Consider the following 22,359-nt stretch of genomic DNA (forward strand, 5'->3'; position numbering starts at 1 on the left):
AGTACAAGAATGAAAGATACATCTCTACATATACCTGTTCACAAAATAACTCTCCTAGTCAGAGCCACCAAGAAAATGGTTGTAGTATTTACCTTCCCTGTTGGATAGCTTGGGTCTGAGACTCAGTTTTAGGTTTTAAGAGTCCTGAGACATCCAAGGCAGTATTTTCTTACCCATTTAACTTCTCAATGACTAATTTACCTGGTGAGGCTTATCACATCATCAAACAGGACTCCATTTTAAATTTTGCCAGCTCCAGCCTGGCCAGTCTCAGCATCACTGCTGACCACTGGCACACGAAGAGCCTTCTGCCCTTGGTGGTCCCTGACCATTTAGTTAGCTACTGCATTAGCCACTTTTCTAATTTTTCCCTAGATAACGTATGCCATTTATAAATAACAGCTTTATTTGAGATATAATTCACATGCTATAAAATTCTCCCATTTGAAATGTACAAATCGGTATTTTTAGTGTATTCACAGAGTTATACAAACATCAGCACAATCAATTTTAGAACAATTTCATCACCTAACAAACCCATGCCCATTAGCTCTCACTCCCTATTTATTTCTCTCCAGCCTCCCCAGCTTGAGGCAACCACTAATCTACTTCCTGTGTCTATAGATTTGACTATTCTGGACACTTCATATAAATGGATTCAGGTACTGTGGTTCATTGTGACTGGCTTCTTCCACTTAGCATCATGTTTTCAAGGTTTCGTCTATGTGGTGGCATATGTCAGTACTACTTTTTGTTTTGTTTTGTTTTGTTTTATCACCAAATAGTATTGTCGTGTGGATGTACTGCATTCTGCTTATCTATTCATCACTTGATGGACATTTGAGTTGTTTCAACTTCTTGGCTATTCTGAATAATATATGAAGTTCATTTATAAGTTTTTGTATGGACATCTGCTTTCATTTCTCTTGGGTATTTACCTAGAGTGGGATTGTTGCACTATATGATAACTATGTGTAAGCTTTTGAGAAACTGCCAGACTGTTTTCCAAAGTGGCCACACCATTTTGCATTCCCACTAGCAGTGCATGAGGGTGTCACTCTCACCACATCCTCACCAACACTTGTGATTATCTGTCTTTTATTTTATTTTTTTAACATTTATTATCAAGAGACAGAGAGAGAGCATGAATAGGGGAGGGGCAGAGAGGGGGAGACACAGAATCCGAAGCAGGCTCCAGGCTCTGACCTGTCAGCACAGAGGCTGACGTGGGACTCAAACTCGTGAACCGCGAGATCATGACCTGAGCCAAAGTCAGAAACTTAGCTTAACCAACTGAGCCACCCAGGTGCCCCTGTCTTTTTTATTATAATCATTCTGGTGGGTCTGAAGTAGTGTCTCGTTCTGGGCTTCATTTGCATTTCCCTGATGGCTAATAGGGTTGAGCATCTTTTTTATGTGTATTGGCCATTTTTGTGTCTCTCTTAGAGAAATGTCTATTCATATCATTTGCCCATTTTAAAATTGGTTTATTTGTCTTATATTTTGAGTTGTAAGAGATCTTTACGTATTCTGGATACTAGACCCTCATCAGATAGATGACTTGTAAAACTTTTCTCCCAGTGGGTTGTCTTTTCATATCCTTGATAGTCTCCTTTGAAACATGAACATTTTTTATTTTGATGAAGCCAATTTATCGACTTTTTTCTTTTGTTGTTTATTGTTTTAGTAACATATCCAAGAAACCATTGCCTAATCCAGAGTCACAGAGATTTATGCCTGTTTTCTTCTAAAAAATTTATGGTCTTAGCTCTTACGTTTAGATCTTTGATCCATTTGGACTTAAGTTTAGTATATCATGTGAGGTCACATGCCAATTTTTGAAAACAAGTTAAAATGAGAAATAACCAGGAGTTTTAAAATATGCAACTATGTTTGGTTTTTTGTTTTTTTTTTCCATTTAGCTTTATTTTTTTTTAATATGAAATTTATTGTCAAATTGGTTTCCATACAATACCCAGCTCTCATCCCAACAGGTGTCCTCCTCAATGCCCATCACACACTTTCCCCTCCCTCCTACCCCCTATCAACCCTCAGTTTATTCTCAGTTTTTAAGAGTCTCTCATGGTTTGCCTCCTTCCCTCTCTTTTTTTTTTCCTCTTCCCCTCCCCCATGGTCTTCTGTTAAGTTTCTCAGGATCCACATAAGAGTGAAAACATATGGTATCTGTCTTTCTCTGTATGACTTATTTCACTTGTGTTTGGTTTTAATTGAATACCATGTTATGTTTTATTAAATGTACCATTTAATGGGGGGGGGGAACTTTAACTCCTAAAGAGGATGATATTCTCAATATTTACTTTTAAAATCCAGTAAGCTAAGAATTGTGAGAAAAGGCCTTTGATGTTTTTGTTTCTTTTATTTTATTTTATTTATTTTATTTTGAGAGAGAGAGAGAGAGAGAGAGTGTGTGTGTGTGTGTGTGTGTATACATACATGCACAAGCAGGGTAGGGGCAGAGAGAGAGGAAGAGAGAGAATCCCAGGCAGGCTCCATGCTGTCAGCACAGAGCCCAATAAGAGGCTCTATCTCATGAACAGTGAGATCATGTCCTAAGCTGAAATCAAGAGTTGGATGCTTAACCAACTGAACCACCCTGTCACCCCTGATGTTTTTATTTCTTAAAAAACCAACTGCTTTCAGTAAAGATGTAAATAAATGAAGCCATACTTTAACATGCTATATAAGTAGTATTTTTAAAGGACGTTGAAAACACCTTTATTTCCCTATTGCAATGATATGGGCTTCAGTTTAACAGTGGTTCTCAGGGCACCTGCGTGGCTCAGTCGGTTAAGTGTCCAACTCTTATTTCAGCTCAGGTCATGGTCTCACAGTTGGTGGGATTGAGCCCCACATCGGGCTCTGTGCTAACAGTGTGGAGCCTGCTTGGAATTCTCTCTCTCGCTCTTTCTCTGTCCCTCCTCGGCTTGTGCTCTCTTTCTTTCCCTCAAAAATAAATAAATAAACTTTAAAAAAAAAAAAAGGAAAACAGTGGTTCTCAATTAGGGGTGATTTTGCTACCCAGGGGACATCTGGCAATGTTTGGAGATATTTGTGGCTGTCACATCGTGGAAGTGAGGTGCTACTGGCATCCATGAGGTAGAGGACACAGATGCTGGTGAACAGTTGGCAGTGCATAGGACAGCTCCCACGACAAGGAATCACCCAGCCCAAAATGTGAATTACGCCAAGGTTAAGAGACCCTACTTTAAGTAAGTCAGTGGCCTCTATCAGATATATTCCAAAATGATGTGAGTTGGCAAACTCTTTCCCCCTCAGTTACAGCCTAGTGGGTTTCTCCTAGCACTGAGCCCTTAGGGGACAGCATGTGCCCCAGCACCTTACTGCCGTCAAAACCCTTTACAGTGACAGAAATCTATCAGGTCATCTTGGTTGGGGATCATTGGGAAAACACTTGCTTTCAGTGCTTACTTCATTTTATATTTGTACATCTTCATTTTCTGAATTTTGAGGTATGTTTGGATAATACATCTCCATTTCAATATACGTATTTGGGTAACCAGTCTCCTGGGAAAATGTATTTCACCTGATTATAAGTAGTACTTTGGGAGTGCTTGGCAGTGAGCTAAGCACTCCTCATGCATTATCTCATTTAACTTCCTCAACAGTTCCAAGAGAGCAGCTCTCATTACTCACATCTTACAGCCCTAGAAATGGAGGCCCGGTGAGATCAGGTGACCTGCCCAGGACTAAAGAACAGGAGCCAGCACTGCCTCAGGCCTGGGCGTAAGCCTGATGGGGGTCACCTGTGAGGTACAGGCACGTCACAGAGACTTTGTCTTGCTCACCGTGGATAATCACAGATGGAGGTTTGCAGGACAGTTGGGCTGTTCTCTCTCTCACTTGAGTCGCCATGAGTGGCCCAACGCGGGGGAGAGGGAGTGGACACACAGCTCACCAAGGATGTGTCCTCAGAAGCCTGCCTCCCCTGTGGGCCTCATCCGTCCCACGTGTCATGGTGGACAGTACCTGAGGACTACCGCTTGAGGGAGACTGGGGTGTCCGTGGCATCTCTTGTGTTCCTGATGTTCACCCCCAAATCAGTCACGGCTTGATTTCCTACCTACTGGCCATCCTCTCATCACATGCTCCGACTCCCAGATGTTGTTGCTGACTCACAGCCCGAGTCCATTTGCAGCCAGTGTCTGACTGGAGCACGCTGTCAACAGTGGGAAAACATCTTGTGAAAAACCACACTGCAGTTAAGCGGCAGTATTGCCCTCCCAAGCTTTAGCTCTCGGTGTGCCAGGCACACAGCCGTCTTCGTAAACCTGGTATCATCCCCTCTCAGAGGGGGGCTTGCAAAAGGATCTGGCGTGGCTGAAGCTATGCATTTTGATGGTACAGAGATTGGAGGTGGGATGGCTCTCCAGATTAGCCAGTGTGGGGGTGCGGCAAGAAGTGAGGTGAGGCTCCCCTCACCTCTGCCTTGCAAGTATCCTCCACCACGTTCCCAAATGAAAGGGGGTAGGGAGAGAGCAATGATTTGGAAATGAAGACTGCCCTCCTCCCCCCGTATCTAGAGAAGGGCCCTGGTTTTTGTTCTAAATCTGCCCCTGAAACTCCTTGGGCAAATCTTTCCTTGCTCCGGGCCTCAGTTTCCCCTTGAAGGGAAGGTGTGTGCCCTCGACAACCTCTAAGCATCCTTGCAACCCTGAACTTCTTTGAATCTCCAAGGTCCTGGGGGCTGAGGTGAGCGAAGCCTGTGTGACTCAAATCTACCCTAATTCTAGCCCACACCTAGAAGCCTAACCATGTTTGAAGAAGGAACACGTTGATTGGTTGATGCTATCTTTCCTGAGAGACCCATCTCCAAGGGCGACATTCAAAATATTTAACAGAGAGGCAGGAACACAGCCTGTCAGGAGGGTGGAAAGCAGCCGGGGAGGGCCGTCCAGGGATACAGCCCCAAAGCACGCCTCACCCACCCCTGCTGAGCCTTCCCCCCCCCCACCCCCTGCTGCTTGGTTATTGAGCCTGTCGCTTCTCACCTCATACTGCATCCAGGGCCCTAACTCAAGCCCCTCGGGCTTCTTTCCCCAGCCACTGTATACACAATAGCTGGAACGATCCTCCTGCATCCAAATGCCAACTTAATCAGACTCAGACTCACAGATGCTCTTGGAGAGCCCCTCTCTGCTCAGCCCCATGTCGGCTGCCTCCTCACCCCCTTGCCTTTGGAAACATTGCAGGTTTAGAGACTCTGGACCATTAAGAGACCTGAGTCCCAGCCTAGCTATGCCCCTCGTCTGCAGGGTGACCTTGAGCAAGTCCCTGCCCCTCCTGGGTGTCAGATTCCTCACGTGTAAATGAGCGACCTGGATCGATTTGCTGGGCTCTAAGATCCCACTGTTCAATGACGAATTTTGGGAGAAATGCAAGTCTTCAGCAGCTGACCACTCTCTTTCTCTTTCGTTCTCTCTCTCTGTGTATGTCCCCCGGCCCCACAACCTCCACTGTAGAATGCACTGCTGCCCGCAGGCCTGAGGCAGAAGGATCAGACCACCAAGGCGCCCACGGGCCCCTTTAAAAGGGAGGAGCTCTTGGATCACTTGGAAAAGCAAGCAAAGGAGTTTAAAGACCGAGAAGATCTGGTCCCCTACACAGGGGAAAAGCGAGGTACTGAATAATGTTGTTCTTATGAATATATCACTCCCCATGCATCATTGAGTGCCAATTACGTGCCAGGCCCTCTGCTGAGCCACATGTGACTGGGCCTTCTTGCCCACATGCCTGCCTGGACCAAATTCACAAAACCAACACCAAAAGCAGCAATGCATGGTGTGGATGTAGTGAAGTTTTGGGTAAACTGAGGAAAGAGTGATCTCTACCAGCCCAGCAAAGCTTTCCCCTAAACCCCCTTTAATCAGGGTGTCTGATCATTTCTCATACAAACCTAGGCACCTTTGAAAATGAAAGAGGAAACTATTAATCATGATATCCGGGCATAAGGCCTACACAAGGCTCGTCCTATGCAAATTGGGAATGAGATAACCTAGCTGTACCCTAACTATCCGTGCTCTTTCTGCTGTGTTCCTTTCTCTGGCACCTGCATCCCCTCCTTTATCTGTCCCTTTAAGACTCTCTGCCCCGTCCTAAGGCAAGTCATTTAGAAGACTGGGGAACAGAGAGGCACTCCCTGACTGTCCAACCCTTTTAGGACTTCCCTTTGCTCTCCAAACCATTCTGCTGTCCTCATATTGTGTCTGCCCTCGCTTGCCCCACTGCTGCCCCACAGGCCTCCTTCTATTCCTCATGCATTCCAAGATCTTTTCCACCTCAGGACCTTTGCATGTACTCCTTTTGCCTGGACCGCTGCTCCTGCTGTCTGGCTCCATGCTGTCTTCATAGCTGGCTCTTCCTCCCTTATAAGAGGCTTAATGCTTAGAAATAGCCCGGAGCTACATGTAGTCTGGTTGCAATTCTGACACTACCACTTACTAGCTGTGTGAGCTTGAGTACATTTTTGAATCTGCCATGCCTCCGTTTCCTCCTCTGTGAAATGGGAATGCAGAAAATAGTATTACCAAGCTGACAAAGTTGTTATGAGTTAAGATATATATAAAGCACTTAGCACCTGGCCCATAGCAAATGCTGTGTAAGTACCAGCTATTATTACCCTTTTGGTCTCAACTATACTGTCTCCTCTTTCAGGGAAGCCTTTCCTGTCCGTCCTGTTTAGGACATGTAGTCCCTTCAGCTCCTCCCTTGGTTACTCTCGATCTCAGGAGCCTGTGGGTGTGTCCTTCATAGCAATTTCCATTTTATAATTTTCCCTTCATGTGTCACTTGTCTCTCCCACTGGCTATAAGCCCCATGAGGGCAGGCACTCAGGCTCAGACTGGTTTTGCTCACCCAGTACCCCCAGCACCCAGGACAGGGCCTGGTATCCAGTAGGGCTCAGCAGAGAGTTGCTGAATGAATGAGTTAAAATCAAATAAATTACAATGAATCTTGTGGGCTACTTCCTTTGAATATAAGCCGCACAAGTATGAGGGCCGCATCTGTTTTGTTCATCATTACGTCTACACCTAATAAACGCTAGCATGTGGTAGGCACCTAATAAGCATCTGTTGAATAAAAGCATTAATTCTAATTAATTAATTGTGTAATGGTTCATTTTCAGTCTCTTCCATTCCCCCTACCCCCAAGGTTGTAAACATGATGAGCCAAGGGTCCACGTCTGTGGCTTTTATCTCTGTATCCCTGTTGTGTGATAAATAATCAAATGAAAAAGCCAACAGAAGTAGCATCATGGGGAGGACTTTGGCATCACAAACGTGGACTTGGAGCTCGGTCCAGATTTTATGGAAAACTTGGAAGGTCAGGGAAGCCCAAGGGGCATCTGGATTACGGACGTGGAGAGGATTGTGTGGTCTGAGGCACCCTGGAGGGGTGGCAGAGGAAGGAGGTCTTGACCCTAAGGGCCAAGTATACCCCCCTGAGAGTGAGGGCATGAGAGGTTTTTAAGCAAGGTGCTTGTGCTGTGAGGAGTAATTTCTGTGCAGCAAATAAAGATAATAGAATATCAGGATTTGCGGGGGACTTAAAACTCCCATTTTCCCACCTGTACATTTGAAAAATGGAGAACCTGGGCACCTGGGTGGCTCAGTCAGTTAAGCGTCTGACTCTTGATTTCAGCTCAGGTCATGATCTCATGGTTCATGAGTTCGGTCCCCATGTGGGGCTCCACAGAGCGCAGAGCCTGCTTGGGCTTCTCCCTCTCCCCCTCGGTCTCTGCCCCTCCCTTACTTGTTCTCACATGCATGCATTCTCTCTCTTTCTCCCTCTCTCTTTATCTCAACAAATAAATAAATAAACTTAAAAAGAAAGGAAACTGAGGCTGTGAGAGTCTGCAGCACAGCTGGGTGGACTGCTGGTGAGTCATTGTCCCCGTGCCCACCTCCCTCTGAGGGAAGGAGCTGGAGATTGGAGGTGGGGGTGGAGGGTGGGAAAGGGAATCTGGGCAAACCAATCCTGCTGCCCCTCCATGGAATGCTGGAATGGTATGGAGCCAGGAACAGCTCTCCAGACTCCCAGAGCCTGATTGCCTTCAGGAAAAAGTACACTGGCCCAAGGAAGGTACCTAGAATCTATTCTATTTCCATAGAATGACATGCCTAAGAGATTTATCATCATCACCACCACAACCAGCATCATCATCATAAAGTATTTACATGATGATTGTTGGAGTCTTTGTAGGCTGAGTAAGTACAGGTCTCAGTAGAGAGTGTGGGGAAGGAGACTTTCTGGCTGTAACAGGAAGACTTAGGGCCATGGTGTCCAGCCCTCACTGAGCATTTATTTACCCAACGCCGGTCCTAAAACCAGTCAAGGTTGAGGGGAAACAGCACTCCAGTCTCCACAAGACCCAACAGAATGTGGTAGGAGCCATAAAACGGTGCAAAGTCCTGAGGAACCTGGACTCTCATTCACTCTTACTCAAGTGGTGAGGATCAGAATAGAGCTTCATACACGATATCTTTAATGCAGAATTATATTGAGTTGTCCGTGCAGAATTAGATTTGACTGCTGAGGAAAAAAGTAAAATAAAATGAGACAGACTTAGATAAAAGTTTTTCTTTCGCTTAGCTGCAGGGTTAGGCATTCTGGGCTAGCAAGGCATCTTCCCTGGCATTAGCAATCAAGACCCTTTTACAGTTTTTCATTCTGCCTTCCCTGCAATATGTCCTTGTGCTCATGGTCCATCTGGCTGCTGAAGTTCCAGTCATCACATCTGCATTCCAACTAGTAAGATGAAGGAAGGGAAGAAGTCCAAGTCCCTCTTGTGTCTTAGAGCCACTGCCCTTTATGGAGGCACCTGCTGCCAGGGTGTGAGAAACCACAGGTCTTACACATTTATTGGATGACCATCCTACTCATTCCATCTGTCATTTTTACAGTAGATTTTCTTTTTAACCATTTTGTTTTCTTTGCATATTTTTCCCTTTTCCAGATCCACCTCTGGTGGAGGTTATGATGCATTTCCCCCCCAGATGACCTTGTTATATGTTCTGCTCAAATATGTAATTGATTTTTGCTATAAACAATTTAAACAATAAAGTAACTCAAAGTGATTCTCTCTACTGAGCGAATAGGCACTGATCCCATTTTAGTAAATATTCTTCTGGACTTTTCTCTCTGTCCTTCCCACCTCTCCCCACTGCTACCATTACAACCCTGGTCCAAGTCCCCATCATCTCTGGTCCTGACTATTGCAGGAGCCTCCTCACCAGCCCCTGGCTCCCATTCTTGCTTGTCCCCCTACTGGAGACTCTCAATCAATAGCCAAACTGAGCAGGGTTTTTTTAAAAATTGAGGTAAAATTCACATAACATAAAATTAAGCATTGTATATATTTTTAAGTTTGTTTGTTTGTTTGTTTATTTATTTATTTATTTATTTTGAGAGAGTGAGAGAGAGAACGAACAAGCAGGGGAGGGGTAGAGAGAGAAAAGAGAAAAAATCCCAAGCAGGTTCTGTGTTGACACAGGCTTGATCCCATCAACCACGAGATCATGACCTGAGCTGGAATCAAGAGTCAGATCATGACCTGAACTGACCGAGTTACCCAGGTGCCCCCAAAATTAACCTTTTTTTAAAAAAGCTGTTGAGGTTTTATTTCAAGTTTATTTATTTATTTGGAGACACAGAGAGAGTAGGGGAGGGGGGGGGGAGAGAGAGAGAGAGAGAGAGAGAGAGAGAGAGAGAGAGAGAGAGAGAGAGAGAGAGAGAGAGAATATATCCCACTGTCAGTGCAAAGCCCAACATGGGGCTCGAATCCACGAACTGTGAAAGCATGACCTGAGCCGAAGTCAGATGCTTAACCAGTTGAGCCACTCAGGCGCCCCCCACTAAATCAACCATTTTAAAGTGAACAATTCAGTGGCATTTATTACACCCACAATGCTGTGCAACCATCCCTATGTAGACCCAACACATTTTCACCACTCCGAAATAAAACCCTGTGCCCAATAAGCAGTTACTCCCCATTCTCTGCTCCCCCCAGCCCCTGGCAACCACCTGTCTATTTCTATGGATTTACCTATCCTGGATACTTCCTATGAATCAAATCATATTAATATGTGATTTTGTGTGTCTGGCTTCTTTCACACAGCATATTGTTTTTGAGACTCACTCATTCCCTTTTCTGACCGAATAATATTACACAGTTTGTTTATCCATTCATCCACCGATGAACATTTTGGTTGTTTCCACTTTGGGGCTGTTGTGATTAGTGTTACTATGAACATTCCTGTACAGAAAATTGTTTGAGTACCTGTTTTCAGTTCTTTTGGGTTGATGTCTAGGAGTGGATTCCTGGATCACATGGTAATTCTGTGTTTGCACCGTTTTACATGGCCACCAGCAACATACAGATCCTTGCCAACACTTGTCATTTTCCATTTTGGTTTTTGATTCTGGTTTTATTGTAGCCGTTCTTATGGGTGTGAAGTGGTATCTCATCGTTACTTGATCTGCATTTCCCTAAGGACCATTTATGTTAAGTATCTTTACAGGTACTTTTTGGCCATATGCACGTCCTCTTTGTAGAAATGTCTTTAAGTCCTCTGGGTTAAATTGGGTTGTTTTTGGTGTTAATTGTAAATTTTTTAAATATCTTCTAGATACTAGACACTATCAAATATAGGATTTTTTTCACTTCCCTGATAATGTCCTTTGATGGACAAAAGTGGTAAATTTGGATCAAGTCCAGTTGATCTATTTTTTTCTATTGTTGTCACATCTAAGAATATGTTACCAAGGTCTAAGGTCATGAGGATTTATGCCTATGTTTTCCTCTAAGAGTTTTATAGTTTTAAGTATTATGTTTGAGTCATTGATCCATTTTCAGTTCATTTTTGTGTATGGTGTGAGATAGGGGTACAGCTTCATCCTTTGCATGCTGATGTCCGGCCCCATCACCACTTCTGGAAGAAACTGCTCTTTCCCCCATTGAACGGGCTTGTCATCTGTGTCAGAAGTCAATTTGCCATGGGTATATGGGTTCATTTTTGGACTCTCAATCCTATCCCATTGTTTGCATGTCTATCCTTGTCAGTGCCACATGGTTTAAATTCGTAGTAAGTTTTGAGATAAGAGAGTCTGAGCCCTCCAGCTGTGTTTCCTTCAAGATTGTTTTGTATGTTTGGGACCTTTTGTGATTCCATATGAATTTGAGGATTGGCTTTTCTGTTTTTGTAAAAATAAAAAAAGGCCTTTGGAATTTTGATAAGGATTTCATTGAATCTGGAGATTGCTTTGGGCAATATTGCCATCTTAATATTGTCTCCCAATCCACGAACTCGGGATATTTTTCTATTTATTTAGGTTTTCTTTCCTTTCTTTCAGCAATGTTTTCTGGCATTCCATGCACAAATCCTTTAGATCCTTGGTCAAATTTATTTCTAAGCATTTTATTCATCTGGATGCTATTGTAGGTGAAATTGTTTTGCTAAATGCCCTTTCAGATTGCTCATCACCGCTGAGCAGAAACACCGCTCATTTGTGTGCATTGATCTTGTACCCTGTTAGGTAGCCCTAACAGTGTTTATTAGTCCTCAACAGTGTTTTGTTTAATCTTTAGGGTTTTCTACATATTAGATCATGTCATCTACAAACAGAGAGAACGTTACTTCTTCCTTTCCAGTCTGGATGCCATGTTTTTTCTTGTCCATTTGCTCTGACTAGAACCTTCAGTGCAATGTTGAACAGCAGTAAAGGCAGGCACCCTTGTCTTGCAACTGATTTTCAGGGCTCCTTTCCTCCCTCTGTCAGGTCTAGCTCCTAGGCCATCATCTCAGTGAGGCCTGACCACCTACCCAAAAGAGCAGCGTCCTCCTCACCTGCACCCCAGCCTGGAGTTGCCTAGTCTTTTACTCTGCTTTATTTTCTTCCACAATGCCTAATACCGTGTGATATCTTTGCATGTTTATTTCTCACCTGTCTCCTTTCACTAAATTATAAATTGTTCAGTGCTGCCCCGCCCCTGACCCCTAGAAAGGTTCCTGGCACTCAGGAAGCATCCAATAAATATCTAGTGCATGCATGAATGAATGGATGGATGAATAGATAAACGCAATTTTCATACATGGAATTAAATTGCTCATGCTCTGTCACAGACTTGCTGTTTCACACATTATGTCTTAGGCATATCCTTCTTAGTGAGTGAACATCTCCACCATCCTTTATACTAACTGCAAGAACTCCATCATATGGACGCCCCAGCTTTCTTCAGCAATCCCTGGTAGTGGTCAGTAAAGTGACACACATCCTGGTGTGTGCCTTTTTGCTTCCTCGTCCAGTCATGCATCTGACACCTTAAAAAATATAATGTCGCATGAGGCAAGGATACCTTTTTGCTCCCTATTCTTTTAATAATCTGCATGCATTTTGTTTAGATATGCTTCTAAATTGTTCTCACATCAGACCCCTTGGGTAGGATACCCTAGACCCTGACAGTCTATAAAAGTTTTCTTTTGTATCTCTTTCCGACTTACAGGTTGTTTTCCCTAATGACCAATGTTTTCAATAGCAAGCAGTCTGGTCTGACCAAGTTTTAAAGTTATTCATTTCAAATGTGAGAGGTGCTCTGGTTGGAGATCTTTGATTCCTGTTCTCTGGGGAAGTTTGGCACTGGGTTCCCAAAGGGGAAACCTCAAGCGAGTCTCAGCACAGAGGGGTCCACAGGGTTGTGGGACAGTCCACCCGGCACCATCACCAGAGGATGCCCCAGCGCAGCCGCACACCCTGTAACGGACACCCGTGTGTTTGCAGGAAAGGTCTGGGTCCCCAAGCAGAAGCCAATGGATCCTGTGCTGGAAAGTGTGACGCTGGAGCCAGAACTGGAGGAAGCGTTGGCAAATGCCTCAGATGCAGAACTCTGTGACATTGCAGGTAACAGCCTTTCTGGAACCTTCCCCATGTCTTCTAGAAGGGTTTGACCTGCATCTGCAGAGAGCCTTGGACAGTTTATTTCACATGAACACACTCTCTGTTTCTAAAAAGGACTAGAGGAGACCACAAGTATTAAGACAGGAACCCATTATCAAAACCAAAATGAGGAAAATAGAAATAAAACCACCCAAACCCATCACTCCGCAGATCCATGAGAACCCATCCCAGAGAGATATGGAAGCATCCCAGGGAAAGCCAGCATAGGCCTTCCTCCTAATTTACCAGCCCCTGCATCAAATCCTGCCCAACCCCCACCTCCTCCCCCCCCCCCAGGAAGAGAAAACAGAGGGGGACAGACAGAGGGTGCAGACCTCTCAAGTTTGGGAGGCTCACAAAGGCCTGGAGCAAACTCATTTAACTTTACAACTTTGCATGGCTCAGAGAACCAGACTTTGGGAAGCCCGCCCCCGCATCACATATTTGTACAGCACCGTCCATCTCCACGTGTGTTTCCATATGATCTTCACAAACAACCCCTAAAGCTCCAGAAGGTGATTTGATATTCAGAGCCCTTCACCACGCTTGTCTCCTTATTACAGTCTAGTCCCTGCTCTGTGTGCCCTGAGTCCCAGCCCCACAGGGGATCGGGCTCGGCAAACACCCTGCGGGCCCACCGCAGTTGTGCTCCCTGGCCTGGGGGGTAACAGGGGAGACTTGGGAGCTGCTAACTGCCTCCCAGATAATGACAGGAGGGTAGATGGGGTGAGAAGAGACTCGAGGCAAGTGGAAATGGGAAAGAAAGATGGAGAGTCAACTGTGACAATCTGGCTGTGACAGTGAGGTTGGGGGAGGAGTCAAGGAAGGTTCCAGATTTCTGGCTTCAGGGACTAAAGTGGATGCTGGTGCCATTAATAAAGGTGGGTGTATTAGTCTGCTCGGGCTGCGATGCAAAATACCACAGGTTGGGTGGCTTAAACAACAATTTATTTTCTCACAGTTCTGAAGGTTAGCAGTCCAAGGTGTTGGCAGATTTGGTTTCTCCTGAGCCCTCTCACCTTGGCTTGCAGGTGACCCCAGCTCATACTATGCTCTATTTGGGACCTTTGGAGTTTGAGGTCACCTAGGTGGGGACAGGTAGACTTGAAAGCCTTCCGTAATGCCATAATGCCACGTAGGAGGTCCTAATGCCACAAGGAGGTCCTGTTGCAATCTTTGTGGTGTCATTAGCATGCGGATGTGGACCTCATTAGCATTGCCCAGCTCCAGGCAGAAAGCATGACTGAGTGGGGGCCTGGGGCTCTGGAGGCAAGTAGCCCTGGCTACCTTAGAAGCCTTTGACAGATGCGTGGAAATGGGGCAAAGCTAGTCACAATGGGGGTTGGCGAGAACTAGGGAGACAGAATGAGGGTTCGGGCTGGCTGGGAGACCCAGAGCTGTGTGAGGCCAGAGGTCAAGTGAGGCCGCAGTGCTAGGGGACTCGGCAGGCTGCAGCTGTCTTCTGCCTCCTCACACCCTCCGGCTCCTCGTGGGTGTTGTGCGTGAGTCCTGGTGGCATTTGTGCTGGGGAACAGCAAGGGCGTGCCTCTCATCTGTAGCGGAACCATGAGGGGATGGGCAGTGAGAAGTCTCTGTATGCATGAGGGGTGACCCCGGTGGGTCTGGTGGCCAAAGCCAGGTTGCAGTGACCCAAGGAATGAATGATGGGGAGAGTCAACGTGTAGATTCTGAGTCCAAACAACCATTTCCTCAGGAGGCAGAACATTGAGGAAAGGACACAGGACAGTGGCTTGAAGGGCGTCAGGGCTGAGAGAGAAAGTACGCAATCGAGTACTGAGGCAGTGAGTATTTCACCCAGATGGAAACGGAACACTTGGGGAACTTAACTGGTTTGCTTTCCAGTTCAAGATTTGTTTTGTCAAAAGCCCCCAAAATCAGATTCGATTCCTCATTATGCTCATCTATTTCCAAGTTTTTCCATCTATTCCATCTATTTCCCCGATCGGGGGTCCCCCTGACTTCCAGTTAACCTGTGCAGCAGGGAGGTCCGGCATCTCCCCCACTGACTCACCCTGGAGCTGTTTTTATCCCAGTCTTTCCCCTCCGATCACCCTCCGTGATGTCACTGGCCTCATTAGGCAGCTCAGAGGGATTATCAAATGACTCCGCTGTCAGAACCGCCAGTTCCTGTGCCAAAATAGAACTGCAATATTGCTCTAAGTTTCTGTGTTGATTTCTTGAAACGATTTCTCTTTTATTTTTGTTGGCGTGGCTAATTATTATTATCTGCTCATGATACCATACCCTTCCGTTGTCCGGAGAGGAGATGGGGAGCTGTAAGTCAACACCAGTGTCAACTGGCTAACCTTGGGCGCCTGTCCCTGTACATCAGCCCTATGAAAGGCGGCAGTGTCTCTGGGGAAGGAAGGACTGAATATTTGTTGACCCCCCCACCCCATCCCTATACCCCAGGTGCTGTGGGGATTGCGTCTAATACCTCGCTGCGTTTATTGACCACAACAATCCTAAGAAGTAAGTTTTACTGTTGTCCCTGTTTGGTGGATGGAGAAAGGAGACACAGTGACATGAAATGCCTTGCCCGTGGGGCTTGAAATCAGGCAGCTTCATCCTGTTAGCAGCACCATCCAGCGCGACCTGGATGAAACCCTCCTCTGTAGGGGAGGTGGACACAGAGGAGGGGCAAGAGGGGCTACACGGCCAAGTCCCATGAAGCCGGCTTGTGGGGGCGGGCACATTAGAAAAGCCTCTATATGACACTTGAAGGCATGGACCCCTCAGGGTCAATGGGGCTGAGGGAAGTATTGGGAGAAGCCAGATGAAAGCAGGGGTTTAGGCAGAGAGGTGGTGGTGTTCAGAGGACAGGGGATATAAGAGGGAGGCTCCAGGTAGGTCCAAGGGCTAAGGTGGAGCCGGGAGCTGTGTCTGTGGTACTGCTGTTTCAAGTGCTGGATCAGAGGCCAAGAAATCAAGATGTCCAGAGGACAACAGGCATTCAGGCCTGAGGCACCAGAAAGCTGAGGGGCTTCGGGAAGACCGCTTTGCCAGGGGTCTAGTCAAAAACGCCACGGAAGGTGGAGGCAGGACCTTGTTGAGTGTCCAGTGCGGCAAACCCACTTTGGACTGATGCTGGGGGTTCAGCTCCTTTCTCAAAGATGGGGTTGCTGGAGCCATGGGTGCAGATGACTCAGCAGAGAAAGACAAGTAAGGAGATGAGGGCATGGGGTCTGCGGGGCATCTCTAGTCTTGGAGATTCCACCCCCAGGCAGAGCTTTCCATTAACTTAGTTTCTACTCACTCATTCACATACCCAGCAGTCATTTATCCAGGGTTTTCCCACGGTGTGCCAGGCCCTGGACGAACCCTGGTGAGAAGCGTAAGCAAACAGCTGGTTCTTGCCCTCGCGGAGCTGATGTTAAACAAATACTTAGGCCCCAAAGAAGTGACAGGTGAGAGTGAGTGTCGTACAGAAAAAGGACAGAGTGCAAGGAGGCGGCTTGGTTAGGTGGTGGGGGCCAGGGGAGAGGAGGGGAGAGGCTGAAGCAGAGCCAGGAGCAGGGAGAGCAGGGGTGAACTAGGGGCAGTGGGGGAGATGTGTCCCAGGCTGGGACACAGCAGGAGAGAGAGAAGCTACCACCTCTCTGAGCTGGGGAAGCAGCAGGCCCGTCTGAACGGCTTGCCTGGTGCACATGCAGCAGGCTGGATGTTCGGCAGCGTCTGGATGATGTCACAGGACACCCAGCACACGTGCCACACTGACCCAGGTGTGGCGCGAGTAAGGCAGAGCCTGTGAGCTCGCACGTGTCCGTTTGTTTTCTTGCCTGTGAACCATTCATGCATTCGTTCATTCACACACTGAGTCGACGTGCATGATCAAGCTGCCGTTTGCTAGGATGAATCAGAAAGAGGCTCTGCCCTTGGGGGACCCAGGATGTGATGAGCACAGACCAGAAACATAAATTTCAACAAGAGAGGTGTTACCACAGGGTGCTGAGCAGCTGACAGTGCTAAGTTCTTGGCGTGTGGCGTTGGGTTGTAGCTCAGAGGCCACTGGGAGTCAGCTGCAAGCACTTGGCATTATCAGTGCCTCCCCTCCCCAGTGAGGGATGTGATCCTGGCTCACCTTTAGGGATCCTTCAGGTGGGGCAGGACCCAAAAAGGAATTGGGGTAAGAGACCCACCCTTCAGAAGGGCCAGTCCCAAGCCACCCCCCCTCCACGGGCAGTTGGCACCCCCAGCTCAGAGATAGTCTTCGCAGGCCCCCCGCCCCCCCCACCCCCCTCCACCCCGCCTTCTGGGGTACTCTCATGTCCTTAGGCACCAGGTTTCCTCACATTCTGTGAGGGTCAGGGTGTGGCTTATCCAGGAGCAGTTTAACCACACCCAAGTCCTGGGCCAGGCTTCTTCCATCTGTTTCTAAGATGCAGGAAAACACCTTCCTGCTGTCAGCCCAGAGCCAGACAAGCGGTTGGCAGCTGGAGAGGCCCAGGATGTGTGCTGCGATCTCTCTCATCCTAAATGGAATTACAACTGAGTGAGCCCTGCCAAGGCAGAAGAGGAAAGAGAACTCGATGTTCTTTTTCAGAGTTCAAAAATAGTCCTTTTTGAGTTTTGAGGAAGATCTGGTCTTTTAAAAAAAAAAAAAAAATCAAGTTCCCCAGTGCTAAATTCAGCCTTGCCAATATCTACAAAGAATGAAGCAGCAGGCAATGTTGGTGTGCTATTTTCCTCCATCATTCACTTCTTGTGACATGAGTGTGCAAAATCAAGCAGGGGGATAATCACCATTTGGTACCTAGGGCAGGCCGAAGGGATCAGAGCCACCAAGCCTTCTGCTCAGCAATGGAGATTTTGCTTCACCCCTCCCTGCTCCTTCCTCTGTCCCTCCCCCATCCCTTCCTCCCTCCCTCCCTCCCTCCTTCTTTCCTCCCTCCCTTCTTCCTTCCTTCCTTCCCTCCTTCCCTTCCTTCCTTCTTGGAAACCTAATTTCCTCTGAACTGCAAAATGGTTTTATTTCTTCTGAGGACTGCTATTGACATATATATCACCTCCTAGAATACATGTTATCTGTCCTTAGAATTCTGACATGGAGGGGAAATTTTAGAACTTTGGAACTGCTGATGACCTAGTTGGTGGAGGAGTGGGTGGGACTACTCAGTCAGAAGCCGGGAGGGTCCTTACCAAATAGGCTTTGACAAACTGTTTCCCTCTTGAGCCTGCTGGAAAAGCGTGGGGCCACCCACCCTGGGTGCTTGCTGTAAAAATCAAACAGGATAGAAAGATGAGATGTTGTGTGGCTGTTAAGTCCTATGTGAAGGTAAGAGATTAGCATTCAAACATAGTCCCCTTTACAGGTGAGAAAACTGAGGCCCAAAAAGTAGAAGTGTCCTGGACAAGATTACCCAGCAAATGAGTGCCAAAGGCCCAGCCTGGAGCGCGGGTCTCTTGCCTCTGTCCCCTGGCACTTCCTTGTAACCTTCCTGCCCCCTTTCTGGACCATTACAGGAAGCTGGCATGGAGTGCAAAGTTCATTTTCCGTTTCCCACCACTCTATACCTCTCAGCAAGACCAGCCAGCCATGTGAGGTTACATCTGTCCTGTGATTCTTAGCAAACTTTCCAAACTGTTTTCCCAAACCGGGGTCCCAGCAGCAGCCCAGAACCATCATGAGCTTCCCCCACATCCCATGGGAGTTGGAAAAGCAGCTCCAGAAGGTGGCTTCAGGTGATCCGACCCCCTGCTGCTGACTCAGGCCTTGGCCCCCACTGCCCTCGTAGAAGCAGCCTAAATTAAAGCCCAGAAAGCTCTAAAAAATGCAGATGCCTCTCTTCCTACTCGTTCTCCTCAGTGACGAGCAGGAGAATCTAATTTTAGCAGAGAAGACTCTTAGAATGTGAGAAACAGAAGGGCTTTGAGATCCTCTCATCCTGTGGTTCTCAGCCCCCACTGAGCATCAAATTATGCAAGGAGATTAAAAATATATCTACAGAGATTCAGATCAGCTGGTCCAGGAGGAGCACCAATATTGTCTTGAAGCTCCCAGGCGATTTGTAAGTGCAGCCAGGATAGAGAACCAGTGGTCCTACCTCACCCCTCATTGTACAGAGGAGGCTGAAGCCCAGAGAGGGCTTGGGACCTTGCCCAAAGTCACACAGAATCAGGGGCATAGTCAGGACCGGAACTTGGGTCTCCTGACCCTTCACCAAGGGCTCTCATGCTGTCTCTCTCACTAGAAAGAAGGTATGTCTAATGAAGTAGCTGGGGGAATTAAAAAAAAAAAAAAAACATCAAATATTTATCAAATACTGTATTCTGGAGGAGCAGAAGGGAGATAATATTCTTCCCTGACTTCTAGAAACCCAAAGTCCAGTAGAGGAAGCGTGCACACACCCGGCTATCTCTAAAGCTGTGTAGACTACACTGTGATAAGGACACTGGGTGCTGCGGGAGAACTAGAGAGGGCAAGCGAGGAATCCAGGAAGCCTTCCTGAGGGAAGAAGCGTTATTCCAAGTCTTAAAGGAGGAGAAGGTAGAGTTGTGAGGTCAAATACAGGATGCTCTGCTGGATTTGAATTTCAGATACACAATGAAATCAGTTTTAAATAGAAGTAGATTCCAAATACTGAATGGGACATACTTGTACTAAAATATTATTTATTGCTTATCTGAAATTCCAATTCAACTGGGTGTCCTGTATTTTTATTTGCTAAATCTAGCAACTCTACTGGGGACATTTCAGCTGCGCACATGGCACATGGAGAGAGAATTGCCAGTAGAGGGGACGGCATTGGCAGAAGCAGGAGAATCTTCTGAGCTGTGACCATTTGTGTCACCAAAGCAGAAAGAGTGTGGGCGAGGGACAAGGCCATTGAAGTTGCCAGCCCAGGGAGAGCCAGTGAAGCCAGGCTCTGGTGTCACAGGCCACCATCCTCCCACCCGGTGGCTGCAAAGCCTCATGGTCCCCGTGTCCTTCCCTCCCTCTGTAGTCCATCCTCCACACACAGCCAGAGTAACACTCCAGAACCCGAGTCGGGCTGTCTCAGTGCCTGCCAAGACCTCCCCCCAAGTGGCTTCCAGGCCACACCTAGGGAAAGACCTCCAAACTCCTTACCTCACCCTAGAAGATGCCACAGGATCCGACCTTTGCCTGTTTGAATTAAATCTCCTCCATAGGGTTGTTGTGAGGATTCAGGGGGATGGTTTCAGGCAGTTTTCAAGCTTGGGCTGCCCACTGAAACCACCTAGGGAGCCTTGAAAAAGGCAGATGCCTGGCCTCACCCCTAGGGACTGTGGTTTAATTGGTCTGGGGTAAGCCGGGGCATCAGGAGTTTCCAAAGATTCCCCAGTGATTCCAATGTGCAACGAAAGTGAGAGTCACTGGGGTACGATGTATTCTCTGACCCAGAGCAAGTGCTTAATGAGTGGGGGTGTGCTGCGGTTCAACACGTGTCCGACTCAGCTATGTCCATCTTCTGCTTCCCCTTCCCTCCCTAGCCTTCCAGTCCGTGAGCTTGAGGGCTTTCCCACCATCCCCTCTGCCTGCCCAGAATGTTCTGCCTCCCTTCTCTTAACTTGGCCAACACTACACATCCCTCCTATTCCAAATCCCTCTGCTCTTTTCTCCCCAGAACACCCTGAACTTTTCCTTTACAACACGTATAGTCTGTGCTTATGTTTTCAATCGTGTGGGTACCTGCCCAGCATCTCTCTCCCCTGACAGACTCTGTGTTCCCTGCTGTGTCCCCCCGCCCCACTCTTCCCCCATCTCCCCCACTCCCCTACTCCCTCTACCACCACCCCACCCACAGCTGGCCCGGGAAGCAGCTACTTGATAAATGTTGAACAAACAAATGGATGAAAGCCCGACTGAGCACAGGAGTGATGTTTTCAGATCTGCATTTCCAGAAAGATCTTTCTGGCTGCTCTGTGCTGAATGCTGGTGGGGGGAGGGTAGGAAGAGACTGGGGCCAGGACAGCAGTGATTACACAGTTGTGATAATACAGCCACAAAATGGTGGGGCCTCAATCAGAAGAGAGGTGATGGAGTGAGAGGTGGGACAGATGAGAGACAGTTCTTAAGAGGGAAGGGACTGGGGGGGGGGGGGAGGGCGTGCCATGTCACTGAGGTTCTACCCTGAGGGGACAGGCGGGATGACAAGATGGAAGGTGATCCAAAGGAAGGGTCTGCTTCTGGGAAAGATGAGTTCTGTCTCGGCCAAGTTGGACTGGCTGTGCCAGTGGGCCATGAGGGGACACCGAGGAACCCGAGGCCTGGGTTAGAGGAGTCTCAGCTGAGTGTAGAGATGTGAGAGTCACGTAAACAGAGATGAGAACAAAAATCCAATAAAACGTAAAGTCATGCGCGTGTTCCTTGCCACTTCCGTGAGCACATCTTGCTGGGGTGTGGAGTGTCTGTGCTCAGGAGGCCCTTCTGTCCGAGAGAGGCGAGTCACGGGCCTCCCCCTGTCCCTGCAGCCATCCTGGGCATGCACACGCTCATGAGCAACCAGCAGTACTACCAGGCCCTCGGCAGCAGCTCCATCGTGAACAAGGAGGGACTCAACAGTGAGTACACGGCCCTGACCGCCGGCTTTGGCACCCCTGCCCTGCTCCCAGCGAGGACACCTTGGACACGAGGGTGCCCCCATGCTTCTTGCTTCCGCGGCCCCCTCCTGCTCTCTGGCTCATTGCAGAAGTTTTAAGTTTTGATGTAAGCCCAGTCTGTCCACCTTTTCCCTTGCTGGGATTTATGTCTCGTTTATGTAGGACTCCTCCATCCCAGTATTATAAAAAACATCCTCCTGTATTTTCTCCTGGGAGTTTTAGAGGTTTGCTTCTCGTTTTCAACTTCTTACGCCCCCTGCGCTTCGTGTACGTGTGTGGCGTGAAGATGCGCTCAAACTGTCACTTTTTAACGGCTGTCCGGCTGTACCCACACTGTTCTTTGCCAAGTTCATCCCTTCATCACCAGCTTGGGACTCCGTCATGATGGTGAATGTCTACATACCCACACCAGTCTGTCTCCGGGTGCCTCTTTTGTCCCCTGAGTCCCCTTGGCCTTTCCTGTGCCAATATTGCATTGTCTTACTTGCCCCACTGCACCGTTCCAAGCTGGCATTTGGGCTCCCAAAACAAATGAGGGTGTCAAGAGAATAACGACCCTCCCTCTGGAAAGCTCACGTATTTCTTTCACACTCAGGCTTCGTTCTATCCTCACAAGAGCCCACTGAGGTAGTGACTGTCCACACTCACGGTGGAGGACACGGAGGCTCTGAGGATTTGAGTAATTCACCCAGTTCTTGCAGGATGGCAGAGGCAGAGCCCAAGTAGGGCCAAGACCAACCGGCCCCTGCATGGCTTCTCCCCAGTGCACCGCCCCTCCTGGCAGCCCCTGGGAATGCACAGCCT

General features: G+C 47.6%; 1 protein-coding gene across 4 annotated transcripts in view; it reads left to right on the top strand.

Moving 5' to 3' along the window:
• TMOD1 (tropomodulin 1) overlaps positions 1-22,359 on the top strand; it is an 86,392-nt gene that overhangs the window by 35,586 nt on the left and 28,447 nt on the right. For all 4 annotated transcript variants that reach the window (XM_042963930.1, XM_042963929.1, XM_007089298.2 and 1 more), the window contains exons 3-5: positions 5,502-5,658; positions 12,817-12,936; positions 21,427-21,516. In XM_042963930.1, the coding sequence (XP_042819864.1) occupies positions 5,502-5,658; positions 12,817-12,936; positions 21,427-21,516 (367 nt within the window). The remainder of the gene's footprint in view (positions 1-5,501; positions 5,659-12,816; positions 12,937-21,426; positions 21,517-22,359) is intronic.

The sequence above is a fragment of the Panthera tigris genome, chromosome D4, assembly GCF_018350195.1.
Source record: "Panthera tigris isolate Pti1 chromosome D4, P.tigris_Pti1_mat1.1, whole genome shotgun sequence".
Lineage (NCBI taxonomy): Eukaryota > Metazoa > Chordata > Mammalia > Carnivora > Felidae > Panthera > Panthera tigris.